An 18,412-nucleotide genomic window follows, 5' to 3' on the forward strand; every position below is an offset into this window, starting at 1 on the left:
ACAGCTTAACTGGCTTATGTGTGTGTGGAAAATCACCTTGTAAAAGGGCAATGCCCACAGAAGAGGCCTGCAAGAACTGAATTTATTTGACTAAAGCAAGAGTCCACTAGACTATCACCCTGAGGGGTGTCTCTTAAGTTTTTGGGGGATGCAGCCTCTTTTTATCCTGAGCATGCTGCCATCCCCTTTCCCTGCTGGCTGAGGGATTGGGAAGGTGCAGCCTTCCCCAACCCACCTGCCAGCTACTCCCCCTTGAGCACCTTGCATCCTCCTACCCACATCCTGCACTGCATGGCCATTTAAATGAGCCTTCAGCCCACCCTGAGCAGAGGAGTTAATATTCATCATACTGAATTCAATATTCATTGTATTCATCTTATTGGACCTGCATGCCTTTGTCCCAGGGCTCAGAAATTCAGCGTGCTGGCCCCTGCAACAAACCTGCTTGGCTTGGTGGCCATAAGGACCCCACAGCTGCTCCTCTGGGGCCCCCCTGGTCCTTTCAGATCAAGGCATTTTTGGGGATATGAACACCCATTTCTGCTATCCTGTGGAACCATCACCTTCGTTATCACATCAAGGCATTGGCTGAAATGAGTTCCAGAGCTCCGTGGTACTTGGTGGTCCAGCTTCTTCAGCCTGAGTTAATTTTCATTGTACACCATGTGATTGTATCATTACATGGTACTTAGAGTTGTGAACAGGATGATTTTGGTGTTTTTTGGTAGGCATGTACTGAACAGAACTCTCTATATGTATAATCTCCTTGTGCATTACAAATAGTGTTTAAAAATAAAATAATAATATTTTTCAGTTCCTAGAATTGTCTCAAAGAATGCCAGGGTAGCTGTTCAAAAGGCCTGAACGAAATGTTAGTAACACAATTTGGGTAAATATTATGGACTTCAAAGCAACAGAACTTTTGTTCCTGTCTTCTGCCATATAGACCAGATGCACTTTAGGATGAAAAATCTTTGCTCATCCACTGAAGCTGAAATTGGTCTTGAAATTGAAAGAAAATATGTTGAAGTTTGGATGTATTTTCCCTTTACTCTTAGAAGGAAAAGACTGTAGATTTCATTTGTCCTTCAGATTAATTTTCTCTCTGTGCTTATTGAAACTATAGGTTCAGTGAGGTTGGTTTTGACAAAGGCCAACACTAAACATTAATTCTCACTTTTGAGCCTTGCAGAAGGAAAATAAAATCCTGAGTGACTGAGAAGAGATTGCCTTTTCTCACAGTGGACTTTAAATATGTGCCCAGACAATAGTCTGTGTACTTTATTCAAGAAACACAACAGTAGCTATTTTTAAAATGTCTCTATTCATACCTTTGCAGTGATTAGTTGTGAAAGAGGTGGTAATAAAAGGATAAAGCAGATCAACTATTTCTTGGGAAAAAAAATCACTGCTAGAAAAAGTTCCTACAGAATTTGTTGTCACTGCTCCCTACTTGAATTCAGCTTGTTCTGCTTAGTGTATATTAAATAGTTGAGTGCCTTAAAATAGTAAGCTGTAGAAAACCCAAGGTGTTTGAACAAGAGGTCAGATGTCTTTTATTGCACTCAGAGTTGATATTTGAAAAATGAAGCAGAGTGGAAAACAAGTTGTGTTGTGACAATGAACAATTTCTGTTGTGAATAACAAGGAAATTCAGGCAGCAAGTTTAGAGAACATGACTCATCGTAGGAACACCAGAAGAATGAAGTAGCAGAAAGCATCTTGCAATGTGTTGATTATTTTGTTTATATTGCGTTTCTGTTCTCAGGATTTTTTTTCCACAAAGAGGTGGAATAGATACAAATAAAATAAGAATAAATACTTTGATACAGACCAGCAATGCAGTAATAAATATTTATCGTTAGCCTTAACAAACATCCTAGTATTTTGACCTTCTTTGCATTTTGAAGCAAACACTAGCTCTCATTTCAAGTGTGAAACATTTATTACTGTGAAAGATGTTGGCTTGTCATCCCACTGAGAAAGATTTGTAAAAACAGAGAGAAGCACTGTGATCTAGCTTTGATTGGCTCAGAATACAAGTGGATTTAATATTGCAGAAATACTACAGAACCTATTTCTCTCATCATGCAACCATTCCTTTTTGTGTACTTACTTTTGTTAGAGTATTCAGTATTATAATAACACTCCAAGAAAAAATATTGTTTCTTTGACATTTGCATGAATGTCAATTGCATGAAAGAGTCTCCATTTTATTTTCCTTTCTTCAGGCAGCGATTTCCAGGTGTTTCCTGTTCTTCTAGTGAGCTAAAATGTTAGGCAGCATAGCTTGGATGCTGGCTACCTATTCTTCAGCTTTTTCTTTCTAGTATATCTTAAATAAATCAGTATTCTGGTTGGGGTTTTTTTTTCAATCCTGTAAAAAGTGGAAAAAAGTTCCATTTTCAAAATTGAAAAATATGTTCTGCAAGTTTCTTGAAAATATACTAAGTTCATCATTGATAAAATTGAAAATATACTAATTTCGTAATTGTTGCTCTTTGTAACTCTTCTGGAAGGTGAAACATGAATGGTGAGGTGCTGGAGCTGTGTTCTCAGCTGTTGCAGGAGGGTTTAGGGCCATATTTCCTTTCTCCCACAGGAAAGTTCTGTGATTCTAGGTTATTACTTGTGAAGCCCAGTTTTGGATGGAAGTCCTCAACTAGGCATGCATCACTGTAAAATTGTTATATATATATTAAAAAACTGTTATAAAAAACTGGCTAAGGGTGTGAGTCTTGCAAACTAATTTTTCTTCTGCTCATATTTTAAATTTTACATTTATATTATTTGATGATTTTATGAGCATTTAATTTTGGGGGAGTACTGCAAAATGTTCCACTCGCTGTACTTGAATGGCTGCCATTCAATGAAATGTTTCTTTCAGACAAGAAGGGGACAAATGCCAACAGCAGGACACAGGAGTTTCAGAGGGGAGTAATTGTGGGGTTGTCTCTTCTGTGGTTGTGTATTAAATCATTGGAGGAAGAGCAAAACAGAGCTGCAGGAAGGAGCAGCATTTTCTGGGAAGGTTGTTTTGAGGCTTGATTTTTATTTATTTTATTTTTAATCAGAGAGCTTGGAGGTAAGATGTTTTAGGTGTTTTTATACTTGCTGAAGGCACCCAAGATGGTCATTGTCAACATAGATTTTTAATTTTTATTTAATAGAAAAAGTGGATAAACAGGAGACTGGGGATTGAATTCAATTATAGAATTAAATAAATTCTATTAATTAATATAATTAAGTAATATAATTAAATAATTATGCATTGCAAGGTCACTTTTTGGGGAATAACAGCCTTTTGCCTTTCTGTTTTTATAAGAAGTTAATTTTATGTATTGGAAAGAGCCATGGCAAATGACTTGTGTGTGCTTGCTTATCACAATGGATTAATGATCTTTTGGTGCTGTGTGAGTGTGAACAAGGTGAGAGAGTTTGTATGCCCAAAAAGGTGGATGGCAGGAGTTTGTGGCATGGAATGGAGAAGGGAGAGGCTGCTCTTGGAGCACTGATACCCAAGACAGGAGGTTGTTTGGCATGTCCTGTATCCTAACTCGGCATGTCTCAGGGATTTTGTACAATTTGCCAAAGTCTTTTGGAGGTGTTGTCCACTATGCTGAAGTCTTCTTTCAGACAATGTCAGGGTTGTGAGAGGAAGAAAAAAACACTTTTTGAAAGATCATCTGATGGAGTGCTTGAAGTGATTAGGGTTAGTGGGAGAAAATTAAGTTGCACATCTAAAGGATCAAATTACTTAAAAAAAAGAGTATAAAGTTCTTGCCTTTAAAAAAGAAAGAAAGAGGGGAGTGGAAAATACTGGAATTGTGAGCTTTTAAAAACAAGCATTATGATGTCTCAATTTATGTGTCACATTTGAGTTTCAGTTTTGTGCAAATTCTGCAGTCTCATTTTGTTACACATCAAAGGAAAAATAATCACAAAGGCTATGAAGTGTTGTGGAGTAAACCTTATTACATGTGGAACATCATCATTAGGAATTACAGATCAGACATAGTAAAATGAAATGCTTAAAAGGTATTTATTGTGAGAGCTTTTCAATAAGAAGTCTTGTATACTAAAATGGTGAACTCCAACTCTTTGTGTCTTTCTAACTATACTCGAGCTAGCTGTGAAAGGAAAGCTGTGAAATTTTTGTTGCTATTTGTGTGTCATGAAAGAGCCAAATGCTTTCTAAAACCTGCAGTCACAAACTGATTATGAAATTCCCAGAGGGACTGTGATGGGACTATCATAAATTAACAATGGAAGGGTGACTCACTGCAGGAGAAATTCATGTAATAAACTTTTCAGTATTTATAGGACCAGGAGGATAAAATGTCATTTAATTTCATTTGATTAAAAACTAGTAGGCAAGAGAGAAAGAGGAAGAAAAAAATGATGCATCTTTTATTTCAGGAGTGAAAAATTGAAGGAATGTGTGAGAAGCATATTATGAAGCAGGACACTACAGTGGTTAATTTCTAATCTGATCAATGCTCCAAAATGGTCACATCAATATCTTAACTATTCTATTTGAAAACTTAAGGTGATAGTTATTTTTTTTTCAGGTTCTGGATGCAGGGTGTAGCTGTTGAGTGGAACAGCTGGATTATGAGGAGTTGGATTGCATTGAATCTGATGCTCTCAGGTTAAGAACCATGTCTGGTGTTGCTTAAAGGTTTGGTTTTTGTGTGTTGGTTCTTTCAGGAAGTGGAATTCAGTGAGCTTGTGTTCATTCCCAGCAGGTACTTGCATGGGTTCTTCACTAAATCTTTCCAGCACTGTGACAACACGGGGAGTTTGTCACTGGGTCATGGTACATTCACCCCCATTCTCTCTCCTCTCTACCTTGCATTGCCAATGTTTATTTTTGGTTTATTTTCAACATATTCTCTGTGGCTCATTAATAAGCAGCATGTATGCCAAGCTTAATGTTGATCAAATCTAAAAGGAATGAAAGCAGCAGCAGATATCTGTGAGGAAAGGCAAGACTGTTAAACAAAATATAAGTATTCTTGAATGAGTTAAAACATCTTCAAAAACTCACCTGGAAATAAAAATCTCAGTGTTACATGTCGCTTAAGAAAGAAAAACTGTCTGGAGGTTTGGCCAAAAAGGCCAATTTATTTTTTTAGTATTTCTCTTTTAAATTTATTTGTTCATGTTCTGCTGTTCCAATGTGATGGAACAAAGAATTTTGTGGAAGTGGTGGTGAAAGAAGGATCAAATCTGTTCAGTACTTTGTAGAGATGACTGAGAAGAGTCAGATGTTTAGAAGACAGACATGCAGGAAATAAATGAGTAGTTAAACATGTTAGTGGGAAAAGACTATTTTCTGGAAATTCATGTTACTAGTGAGTTTAAGTGGAATAAAATTATTATTTCAAAGTATTTTATGTTAAAGATAGAAGCAGCTCTTCTGACATTTCCTATCCCTTCTGTGACTCCTCCTGCCAACACTGTAGGTCTGTTTTAGGAGAGACAATAGTGATGTTTTTGAAAGTTTTTGTCCTGGTTTTCTAGCTATAATAAAGAATAAGAGCATTATTTGTTTTTTTAAGCAAAACAAAACCATGAAGACGTGACTCATGCTGATTGATTTTTTTTTTTTCCAAGAGGAATTATGATGTAATTTAGGTTGGTTTTGATTGTTATGTGTTGCTGCAGAATAAGTGCAATCCTAAATGACACCTGGGACTGCTGTGATTAAGTTTTTTGAGTGCGTTTCTGAGTGGGTTAATCTTATGCAAAAAAAAAAAAAAAAAGGTGGTTTTAATTTTCTGTTGCTCCTCCACATATTTCTAAAGAGATTTTCTAAATGGATTTCCCTACAGAACTAGAATATAAAAGCTAGAGGTCTGTTCATTGCTTCTGTACATTAGTTCTGGTAAGGATTAAATGGAAAGAACTTGAGTGGAAATCAAAGCATAACAGATATACCCTGGAAATTTTAAAAGCAATTTAGGAGGATTTGTATGTTTTGTACAATTCATGTTCATTTTTGCAATTTTCTAAGCTAAATGCAGAATGAAAAATAAGTTTTTATATTAATAATTTTCATTGAACGGAGATAATAAAAAAAATAGCTAATTGGTTAAATATCCCGCTCAACAGCCAGTGTTGGATTTTTATGGGTGTAATAGAAGTAACAGTACAATGCAAAGAAAACCTGAAGTGATTGGAATCTTTAATAAGAAAACTTCTCTAAATCTTACAGGTATGTGAAAACTTACAGAGAATATGCTTGGAATTTTTAGCATATGCAAGTATATTTAAAATCTAGGTAAATTCTTATGTTCAGTTGTGTTTAAGAAACAACCACATTTTTTAACTGTTTCAGTTTTGTGTTTTTAAATTGGTTTCAAGGAGTATACTTCTGGTTTTGTTATGGCAGAAGATAAATCAGGATGCTTAAATAGATTGTGGCAGCATTTGTATAGACTGGATGGTATGTCCTCTGTAACATAGTTTTGTCTTATAGATACTGCTTACAAAAAAATTCTGAGTCAGTGCTTCATTTTTTCAAGTGAGTGATGCAATTTAATATTGGGTGATCACCCAGCTAAATTTTGTTTCCTTCATTAGCTTTGTAAAATATTGTGGGAAGCTTTTGCTTCTAGAGCATAAGCTTAGGAAACTGTGTTAAATAATGCAGCCTAAGGATCTTAAAAGATCATAAGTAGTTCTTACTTTCAGCCACAGTAGAGTTATGTTATTAGTCTCATAAGTATATTATTTATTTTTTGAGGGGCAAAGTAATATAAAAGCCTTTGTTTTCTAAAAAATGTTTCCAGAAAAATGTTTTGGTCTTCCTTGCCTTTGAATTTCTGTTCTAATCCAAAGGAATTTGTGGGTGAATCTTAGTTCTTTCAAGAATTAAATTGGAAAACTTCACTTAAAATGTGCTTTTACCCTTTGTAAGTTTAGTTCATGTTAATTTCTATTTAATATGATTGTAGCTGATAAGTAGTCTTCAAAATAAAATGAACCACCTGTTTCACTTAAAAAAATAATCTGAGAAGTGGGGAGAAAAACCCCATGTGGAGATTAATATTGAAGTATATGGAGAATTTGTTTTTCAAGTCTAGTTTGGGTTTTCCTTCAGTCAACAGAGGTCAGTTAAATCAAGTGAGAGAAAAAACTTATGGCAACACGAAGGTGCTCTAGAGAGTCAGTCACATTTGTACTTTGGTTTAGATTCAGTGGCATAAAAACAATAAAAATCCTTTTCTTTCCATGCTCCAGTGTGCATTCCCTAGACTATAGAATTACAGACAGTCACTTGGTAATTTGGAAAGAAAATATTTCCAAAGTGGAGTTGCAGTCATACAAGTGCTGCGTTGCTGAGTGAAGAGCCAGTTATTTCTGTCAGCAGAAATAGTTCCTGCCTTTTCATCAGTCAGGTACCAGGAGGAGGGGCATGGGGCAGCTTCTGGAAACACTGCTGCTCTTTTATAGGGGAAAGAAGGCTTAAGACAGCATTAAGTTCTACTGATTCCTTTTTTTTTTATTTTTTTTTTTGTGGTGTTGGGTTTGGTGTTTTTATTTGTTTGTGGGTGTTTGGTTTTCTTTTTTTAGTTTTGTTTTGGTGAACTATTATTCTGACATAATTGCAGTTCTGCACAAAATACAAAAAAAACCCCAAACATTTCCAAAAAGGCAATGATATATTTTCCACTAGTGCATGAGGGAGATTTTCCAGCTAAGCTCTAAATCAGCCATCAGTTTGTCACTGCTGTGAGGTGAAAGTTGTCTGTGTTTTCACTCCACAGCGTTTCCTGGATATGACATTTGGAGCTGGAGGTCACACAGCAGCTCTCTTAGAGAGAGCCAGTGACATCAGTGTGTATGCCCTGGACAGGGATCCCACAGCTCACAGAATAGCTCAGCAGCTTGCACAAGCCTACCCGTAAGTTGTCTCCTCCTCTGTTATAAATATGGTTGGGATAAGGTTGGTACTTTGGCATTTTATCCATAATTTAATCTATTTTTTTAGTTTTAATATCTTATTGTGGAATAGCGTTCTGTGCTTTGTGCACCCTGCTGAACGGGAGATCCAGTTCAATTTGTTTATGAGTGTTTGCATGTAGCTTCTGCTTAGGTTCTTGGAGTAAATGTGTATTTTGTAGTTTTAATTTTAAGCAGGTATCAAGTAGCTAATTTTATATTTAAAAAGATATTTTAAAAAGATTCATGTGTTCTGCTTGCCTTGAGATGATTCTGAGTGCAAAGTAGTACAAAAACATACCTTTTTGGTACATATTTCACAAAAATGATGGAATAATATGTTGCAAAATAATTGGGTCATTTAAATATGGATTATGAATATTTTCATTTTAAAAACCCTAAATAATTGTAATTAGGTATTGGGTTTGCTAAGCATTTTGCCACTGGCTGCAGAAGCTACTGAACAATTTAATAAGCTACAATTTCTGTGTATAGCTTATGCTTCAATTTTCTTTTTAAATAAGAGTGCTGAATTTGCTAAATGAACAATTGCTAAATGCAAATTTTCACTTTTTTTTTAGTCATGCAAAGTTATTGCTCCTTTAATTCAGGAAAGGACCCAGTCAGAGCATCAGTGCCTTGGTGCAAAAGTGTGCAATATATGGAGTTGAATGTGAACTTTTCAGAAAGTCACATTTTCAATCTGAGCAAGAAGTAAAAATACATAGATACAAAGTTAAATAATATGAAGTAGCCAAGACTTAAGAAATTTAGGTGAGGTGGTAAAGAGAGAATACTCACTGTCAGGTTGAAAATATTATTTCAAAAAGAGCTTTAACAAGAAGAGAAGCAAATATTTCCAGTAAGAAGAAATCAAGAAGAGGTGGATAAAAAAACACTTTGGTGGTTCTTCAGTTGTGTTGTCCCACATAAAAAGAAGTTCTAAGGCAGCAGTAATTTTTAAGCATTGCAGAAGGTTTTCCTCAGCTTTTTGAGATGAAGGACTAAACTGTGCATTCCTTCCTTCAAGTGTGTTTGACAGAGACCCGGTGGGAGAAATGCAAGCATGTGCCAGGACAGCATAGCTTATTTTCTAGCCCTCCTACTCTCTAAGACCACTTGGATATATTTCTCTAAATTTTCAGTTCTCTTTGGGCTGCAGTGACATTCAGTGTATACCTACAAATTAGTGGAATGCCTCTCTCCACTGTTATGCTCTTTTTGACAATGCTGTGGAGAATATTGTCAAGGAAAGTCCATTTTATTTTAAACTAAGCCTGCAAACATGTTCTACCAAATGTCATGGGAGTTGTAAAGTCTTCTGTTCCTTCTGTCATGGGAAAAAACCCAGTCTTTTAGAAACACTCACACAGTGTAAAACAATAGTTAACAGTCCTCTGACTCAGTATATCTGAAAGTATCCTCTTCAAACCTGCGCATGGAAAGTTCATTTTCCAGATAGATGAAGAATTTTACAAGTGTTGGGCGCTCTTCTGCCAATAATTGGCATCAGTAATTTTCTGCTTTGCTTAGAAAACATGAACTTTGTATAGTAGTTGATACAACTTATTATGGCTTAATAGAAAAAGGAGGTCTCCTAGTTCTTATTTTTGATGCTGGTGTCTACCTTTATGGATTCAAGTTATCCTTAGAATGAAGTGGATCCTTAAATTACATGGTGTTGTTGGTGAAAAATCTTAATCATTGAAAGATGACTGTGCGTCACCTGGATATGTATTGTAGGATACAGAGACATACTCTTATTTGCTCTGGTCTTTTTCCCTCATTTTCTGTCCTTCCTATTATAAAGAACAGGTGAGTCCTTTTTCATGAGGTAAATATTATCTTTTCTTATAATAGTTGTTGTTAAAATTTATGTCAAAAGAATGTTCTATATGTGCTAACTATAAATCTGTTTTCCCTGTGAAGTCAGTTGCATAAACCATTGTCAAATTAAAAGGAGAAAGGAGGTATAAGGATGTAATTTATAAACAGGTAAAACCAGTGTTTGCTTACAAATTAGTTGAGTATAAGGGATCTGTTTCTGAGATATGGACCTTTGATAAATGGATTTTTTTTCAGTACTCATTAAAAGATAGTTGGTCTAGCATGATGGGATTTTATTGTCCATTTTCTGCGCCGTGTCAGAAATAAATCTTGCATTAGTTCAATTCAAATCCGTGTGGGCATCAAAAGCTTGGGGAATTCATCCAGCTGACATCTGTATCTGGTCAGGTCTGTTCTCAGATGAAATAGCTCACCAGGGAGCCACAGAAATAGTCGTGCTGCTGTAGAAATGGCAGCGTGCAGCTGCAGCTGAAGAGAAATGTGGGGCTGTCCCTCTGTGAGAGGCACAGCCCTAGATGCACCTCACTGAATAACTGCAACACAGGACTATGAACATCCTCCACTTTTGCCTGCTCTAGGCTTTTCTCCACCTCCTCTGCCTGGCATTCCTGTTTAGGGAGAGGTTCTTTGACTTGCTGAAGTTGTTCATGTGCTTTGGGGGTGACAGCACCAAGCTGGGGAAGAGGCTGTTGTGTAACCATCACCAGTAAAATCTGATTCCCACTGGCTGAAACTGTGGATGCAATAGGCAAACTCAAAGTCATGCTTCAACTGAGTTTTCTGTTGCCATTTTTTCCCTGCTGAAACCAGAATGCTGCATGTGGTACTGCTTGTTCTGGTTAGATGACAATAATCTTAGTGAAATCATGTAGTCCCAATTGTTGTTCACTATGTGGCTTTGTTTGTTGATGGCCGTAAACTAAAACGCAGAGTGCCACCTCAACATGAGGAAGAACTTCTTTACATGAAGGGTACACACCTGCTCCAGGTGATCCTGTCTTGGCAGGGCAGTTGGACTGGGTGATCTCCAGAGGTCCCTCCAACCTCAGCATTTCTGTGGTTCTGTGAAATATGCTCAATTGTGGCAAGAAGAGATAAAGGTGGCTAAATTAAGGGGTTGTCTATATTCAGAACTCATCAGTGAAATCCTTCATATATTTAACTGAAAGACAGCTGGAGTAATAAGTCACTGGAGGAGAAAACAGAAAAAATGCATTTGATGTTTGCACTTTAAATGTGTCGCTATTTTTTGATAGTGATTTTGTCAGAGCTGAAATCTGAAGAGGGTAGAGGAGTTCCAGCTACAGCTCTCACATTCGTTTAGTGTTGCTGCTTATTTTTATTTTTTTAAAATATGTAGTGCTGCTTTAATAAGGCAAAAATGGGTCAGGGTCTGTTAGATATTCAGTGTGTGGGTGGGAATCCTTTGACGTGCTTTGTGGGGAAGCCACCAACTTGGGAATTGCTGCTGAGGATGCAGGAGAGCCAGATAAAATTCAGGCAGTAGCAACAGATAGTACAATTAAACCCTTTCACACCCACTGAAAGGAAGAGACTGGAGAGGTGGCTGAAATCTGGCAGTTAACCAATATCCTGGAAATTTTTTAAGGATGTGCTTTGTAATTCTCTGGGCAGAATAAGAAATTATGCCCCAAAAGTATGGCTAAATAGTACAGAATTCTTCATACAATTTTAAATACCATTTTAGGATAGTTTTAAAGTGATTTTGAGGTGTGAGTATGCTTATGGATTTTGCTTTCAGAGTTACACAAAGTTTGCAAAAGGAAAGTGATAGATGAGCTGAGCATTGTATGCTCTGGGGAAAATAGATTTTTTTTTTTCCCCCCCAGTTCTATAAAAAACAGCTCTTTTTTTCCCAATTTTGATAAGCTTTTTTTATATGCTTATGAGTTGTACCTGTGTACTATATATTGTTGCTTTTCTTGCTATATATTATTTTTATTTAGCTTTTAACTGTAGTTGTGTAAGAAATACAATTAATGTGCAATCAAGGTATACTCGTTACAATTTTGCCTTGACTGCATATAAGTATACTTTATTAGTTACTTATAGGGTTATTTATTTCTAAAGAATTCTCCATGTATGTCAACATCTGGCTGTCTCTCAAATGCAGGCAACAAATATAAGGCACCTTCTATATGAGGTGGAAAAATAAAATTGAGAGTAGTAAAAAGACCCTGAAATGCCATTAATAATACAATATTACTTTAATGGCATTTATTTTGTTTCCCAAAATATTTGAGTAGGAAAGCCAAACACATTTCTGTATCGAAACATAATGTCATTATGATGTGAATGCTCTTGAATAAGCTGCTCAATCACATCATTTTAGTGGGAAAATCTTGGAAGAGAGAGGTTGTACATTAAGTGAGGTTTAGTTTTGTGGATAACTGACATTTATCAGCTTGGAGTTTAGTTTTGGTTTAGTTTCTCTTACAATATACCCTGCTTCCAGCCAGGTTAACTTTTGCAGTAGCCAGTAGGGGCATGGCCAGGACCTGGATGTCATTGCTCAGCACCCTACATCCTGGGCAGGGGGTGGGGAGGGAGGGGAAGGGGTCTCCCCCACTTGTGGATGGGAGGTCAGGAGACTCTGGAGTTCCACGTTTTTGTGTGTGAATAGTTCACCTCTCTTGTGCACCCTGTTACTGGCATTGCTGCCAGTGTTGCTCGTTTTCTCATTTCATATGCTGCTTCCAGTAAATTGTTCTCACCCAGCCTGTGATCTTTGTCTGGTGTGCCTCCAGTTCTCCTCTGCAGGGAGAGGGGGTGCCACTGATGCCTGGTGAAGGCTGGCCTAGAGCAGAGGCTGGACAGAGCTAAAGAATAAAGCAGGGATTGATTAAAAGGATCTCCTCCATGGATCCACCTTGGGCAGCACCAGAGCCCAGCCAGGGCTGCACCCAAATGACCCAAAATGGTCCCAAAATGCACGAGCGCTCCCGGGGCTCTCCCTGGGATCAGTTCTGCTCCATTGGCACCTTGGAGTTCATTGTCCCATTCCAGCTTCAGCCCAGGCAGCCCCATCCTGCTTGTTTTTCTCTCTCCAGCCCACGGTGTTTGTGCTCCTGGGCTGAGATTTGGATCATTTGTCCTTGGTGCCCAGCTGGAGCAGGAATTGTTTTGTGTCCCTGCTCTGTGCAGAGAGCTCAGCATCCCCTCATGGGAAGCCCAGACCCACCCACTAAAGCAGCACAGAATGTGAGAAATAGAAAAGTTAAACCTGGGGCATCAGCAGAAGGGGAAGTAAGGAAGCAGTGCATGGGTTGGGCTCCAAACCAGGGAGTGCCCTTCCCAAACTGTGACACAATATCAAAAACATTCCCACAGGAACAGAGCTCAGGATGTCGTCTGGTCCAGCCTCAAGCTTCAGACCCATCAGTATGATCCATCTGCTGATGGATCTGAATTACCTTGGACAGCTTTAGACATCCTTAGACAATGGAGGTACAGGTTAGGCAGCTCCATTCCTTTCTGGCTGGAGAACCTGCATCTTTTAGAGCGCAGATATAGCTCAAGAAACAAAGAAACACTCACTAGTCTGAGCTGGTTTTCTTCCATCACAGTCTGTCATCAGTGTTTCTAGGAATAATCTGAAATGCCAACTCCTTGCATGTGGGTTTTTTTTGTTTGTTTTTTTGTTCTTTTTAAATTTCTATTGGTGTAAGGATTGAAGGTATTCAAGATGATAGTTTGTATTTTGATTTAGGTGTTTATTGTTTTTTATTAGTGTTATAGTTTTACAGTAGATTTTCTGTAGTTTTTTATTAATAAGGTATAAAATGGTTAATTATTTTTTGTTACAAGATTTTTTAAGGTTCAATTATTAAATTAAGAAATTATATTTAAATTATTTTTTAACTTAATTATTTGAAGTCCACAATGCAGACTTTTTTTTTTTAATTATAAAATATTAGTTAAACTTATGAAGAAGAAAGAAGGATAATTTGTTTTCATTTTAAAACCTCTATTTTATTTCATATTTATTACTATAGTCTAAAACCCTAACCTTTAAGTTTTTTACTTTGTGATATTGCATACTTCTAACCAACTACACACTTGTAATCCTGGTGCCACTAATCAACTTTGGAAACCTTCTTTATAGCTTTAGGTGAGATGTCGTGGTCTCCTCTGGGTTTGTGCCTCTCAGTACAGAAAGCTCAAAATTCTCACACTTGAGGGTTCTGACAGGTGCAGAATGAGAGGACTGTGGTGTAAGTTGACAGAGAAGGGTAAGAAACTTCTGAAATCATTTCAAACAAATGCAAACCCCTGTGAGTGTGGGTGATCTGAGCTCCTTTTTAACACAAATGTCCAGATCCTTAATTTATTTTTAAGGACCTGTTAGCTCAACTTCATGGAATGCAGTATCAAGTGTTAAATTTAATCAGTAGTACTTTCAGACATGCTCATTATATTCTTTCATTCATCTGTATCAGTGTGGTATAAAAGTGCTCAGAATATCTTTAAAGTTCACTGTTACAGCTTTTAAACAGAGTATTTCTAAGACTAGTTCTTTGAGGCTTAATTTGGGTTGTAGACATTTTTTAAAAGGAAAAAATGTTTTCAATACCCATCAAGTAAATAGTTATCATGCTGAAATTATCTTTGAACTTTTTTGATCTGTAAAGGAGACATCAGGTTTTTTTCCCAGCCAATTTTCCTCCTTCTTGGTTTTGATGATAAAGTTTTTTATAGGTGTTTGGATGACTTAAGGACTTTTATATTGCTTTTGTAGCCATCTCATTACTAAAATTTATGTAAATGATTGTAGAACTTAAATTCTAATTATTAATATTTTATAATGCATATTTCAAAAATATTTAGAAATATCTTATAAAGTTTAAGCATTTTTTTTCCAGATGAACAGTTGAGTCTGGGTATATTTTCATTACAGTAACAAGGGTTTACAGTTCGATTTTTAAATAAAAATAGTCCTTGTTTCATAAAGGACACTGATAAGTACTGTTTTCATATTTTCTAGAATTTAGTTTTTCATAATAGCAAAACTCTTTGTGATGAGAAGGCAGAGAGGAAGGTAATAATTTCCAATCAGAAGGTTTTTTGCCTAGTGGCTGGTTGTTGACAGATCTTTTTGTCTTGATAAGAAGATACTATTTTCATATTCCTTAGCAAGTTTGTACCAGGCTGCATATTTAGCTTATTTTGGTTCACACTGACAGCAGGAGACATTAAGGCACTCTGCACAAATCAAGAGGGCATAAACTGTTTTAAAGTACTCCTTCTTGTATCAAACAACACAGACAAAAGTTTATTTCATCAGTAGATAGATGATAATTGTTGAGGCTAGAAGACAGCAGCAGTTTGCTGTGAAGGTGGAAATTATATGAATGTGTAGACAAAAAGATGCTTGTTACTTACTGAGAGAAGGCCAAGACATGCTGGTATTTAAGATAAATACATGATTTACTAAGTGGCTAAATAAACAAACAAAAAAAAAAGCTAAGTATCTGATTCATAATCTTATTTCTTCTACTTTGATAAAAAGGAAAACAAGTAGCTAAATGAAAATATTTGTAAACAGATTTTTGTACCAGAACTGAGCCTTACACTTAACTATGAAATATAAAAGTGTACGGAGAATTTCAGATTATTTTTCTGATTGAGTCATTGGGCTTCAGATACTATTATTCTTAGATGCATTAGGATTATGCATATAGGTGGCATAGACCATACAAATTAATTACTTTGACTACATAATTCTGTTTTTTTCTTGTCATGATAATAGACATAATTTGCATTTTAATTTGATTTTAGTCTTTGTGACTCAGCTGTGCCAAGCATTGTACAGAATATTGAAAGGACTGAAAGTAAAATCAGGCAGTTAATTGCTGCTTTGTATTTGGATGCCTGAGAAATAAATCAACTTAGCTTGATCAAGAAGCAAAGATTTGGGTAGAGAGATTTCAGAGAATTTCTGTGTAAAACCTCAGTAATTTGGAATGGAAGCTGCCTGTGACCTTGCCACCACTGACTGGTACAATTGTTTGAGACCAGTACTGACTGCTAAGTGCTCTTGGCACACAAGATTTATAAGAAATAACACAAGTGTCATATCTTAGCAGCACAAACAATCTGTGTTATTGATACTGTTTATACTGTCAGGCTCACTGTGCTCACGAGAAGTTAGAGGCTGCTGCAATTTAAATATTTAAATATACATAGGAAAACCAGAACCAAATTCTTTCTGCCAATGGCATCCAGATTTGGCCATTCACCTGCAAGAAGATCTGTGCTACCTGCCTGGCTGGGAGAGGGAAGAGGAAGATGAGGAACACTCCTTACCCCCAAGCCTTCTCTGAGAAAGCACTTTTTTCCTGTTTTTTGTTTGTTTGTTTGTTTTTCTTTAATTCCTGAATACCAGCATCTTTGCCTCTCAAGAAAAAACCTAGGAAGTACTTCTGCAAAGCTTGGAGACCAGCTGCTAAACCCCCCCCAGGTTTTCTGTGTTGAATCCCCTGCTGCATTGTGGCTGCCCACCCTTTCAGATGCGCTGCATTATTTTATCTCCTCTCAGGGTAAGGTGGTGCTTTATCCCCAGCTCCTTCATCACTGCTGGCTCTTCCCTAAGGAGCAGGGTAATTAGCAGCAAAAGACAAGGCAAAAAATCTCATTTATCTGAGAGTTAGAATGAGTTTTGGTTCCTTGCACTACAGTCTGGAGTGATGTGTGACTTTCAGCATGTGAGTGTATTCAATCCATTCTGCAGTCTGCCTTTGGCTGGATGTTGGCACCCAGTGAGTACAATATTAAAATTAAATACCTTCTGGCATTTAGTGGAGTTTAAGCCAAAAGCTGGTGATGCATGAGATTATGCTAGTACATTTTCGTGTTCTAAAAATAAATAAGTAAAAATAATTTTCTATAGTTAAGTAAAAATTATGTGTCATGGCAGAATTGAATGTGTAGTTTTGTTACTTTTCCAAACAGCAGGACCAGAAATGTGTGAATATTGTGTGAACACTTTGACTAATCAGTACTGCCACTTAAACTTCATGCTGCAACAAAGCTTATTTCTCTTAGAGTGAGCTGACCATCTTGGACACTGCTCTGAAAGTATAAAGGGCAACTTCTTGCTTCAAGCTAACAAAATTTAGGTATGTAGGGTGAAATTTTCTTAAGCAGAAATTTGTGCCCTTCAGGTTAATCTGGTCTATTGTGTCAATACCAGCAGCTAAGGAAAGGCTGAATACAAAGGTTAATTCTAGTGTGGTAATGAGGGAGAATTAATTATCATGGTAATGAGGGGGAACATCACAAATAGGTTTAATTTTACAGTATTCTTAAGGTAGGATTTTTGTGATTGTGCTTTTGTGGTTGTGGTATGTGACTTGTGTGGCTCAAATGATCTTATTTCGGCCTGTTTAGAAAGCATATGAAAAATATTTATATTTCCCAAAATAAAATGTATAATTAAAATAGGTTTCTCTTTTGCCTTCCAAAAAACCCATTATAAACTTCAAATAGATTAACAGTAATATTAGCTAAAATGGTTAGTAATAATGAGAAGATACATGACATGTCATAAAACCAGTCTTTGAGCTGGTTGTAATATTTACTGTATAGAACAAAGTAGATGAGAACTCTCAAGTTATTCTTGTGACAGAAAATTCCACAGAATCACAGAATAGGTCCGGTTGGAAGGCACCACAGCAGGTTTTGTCCAACCTCCCTGCTCACTCAGGGTCATTCCAGAGCACAATGCACAGAATTGTGTTCAGACGGCTCTCAAATATCTCTGGTGAGGAGACTCCACCTCTCGCTGGACAATCTGTTCCAGGACATGGCCACCTGTACAGGAAAGAAGTTCTTACTGATATTGTGGTGTAACTTGCTGTGCATCAGTTTCTGCTCATGGCTTTGTGTCCTGCTGCTCCACATCACTGAGCAGAGCCTGGTCCACCCTGACCCCTCCCTGCAGACCCTGCCAGACCTGCCAGGGTCCTCTCCTCTGTCATCTATTCTGGGAGTGAGCAGGCCCAGCTGCCTTATAAGAGATTCTCCAGTCCCTTAATCAACTTCATAGCCCACCACTGGAATCACTCCAGGAGCTCCTTGTCTTTCTTGAAATGAGGAGCCCAGAGCAGGACACAGTGCTCCAGATGTGCCTCACCAGGCACTCCAGATGTGCCTCACTAGAGCTGAGCAGAGGGGTAGGATCTCCAACCTCAACCTGCCATTGGCCTCACTGACCACAAGGCATGCTGCTAGCCCACGGACAATTTGTCATCCACCAGGACCCCCAGCTCCTCTTCCACAGAGCTGTTTTCCAGCAGGTCAGTCCTCAGCCCGTGCTGGTGCATGGGGTTATTCCTCCCCAGGTGCTGGACCCTGCATTTCCCACTGTTGAATTTTACACAGTTCTTCTCTGTCCATCTCTCCAGCCTGTTGAGGTCCTTCAGAAGGGATGCACAGCACTCTGGGACCATTTCTCCCATCTTTGTATCATCAGCAAAGGGGGCATCTGCCCCTTTGTCCAAGTCACTGATGAGTAAGTTAAACAATACTGGGACCAGTATAGAACCTTGGGGACAGCACCAGGGCCAAGCCTGCAGCCAGACCCTGTGCCACA

The 18,412-nt window shown here is 37.5% G+C and overlaps 1 protein-coding gene across 2 annotated transcripts in view; it reads left to right on the forward strand.

Moving 5' to 3' along the window:
• Window positions 1–18,412, forward strand: part of METTL15 (methyltransferase 15, mitochondrial 12S rRNA N4-cytidine) — a 77,068-nt gene that overhangs the window by 24,889 nt on the left and 33,767 nt on the right. For both annotated transcript variants that reach the window (XM_031505084.2, XM_077784396.1), the window contains exon 3: window positions 7,776–7,912. In XM_031505084.2, coding sequence (XP_031360944.2) covers window positions 7,776–7,912 — 137 coding nt within the window. The remainder of the gene's footprint in view (window positions 1–7,775; window positions 7,913–18,412) is intronic.

Source organism: Lonchura striata, chromosome 6 (genome assembly GCF_046129695.1).
Source record: "Lonchura striata isolate bLonStr1 chromosome 6, bLonStr1.mat, whole genome shotgun sequence".
Lineage (NCBI taxonomy): Eukaryota > Metazoa > Chordata > Aves > Passeriformes > Estrildidae > Lonchura > Lonchura striata.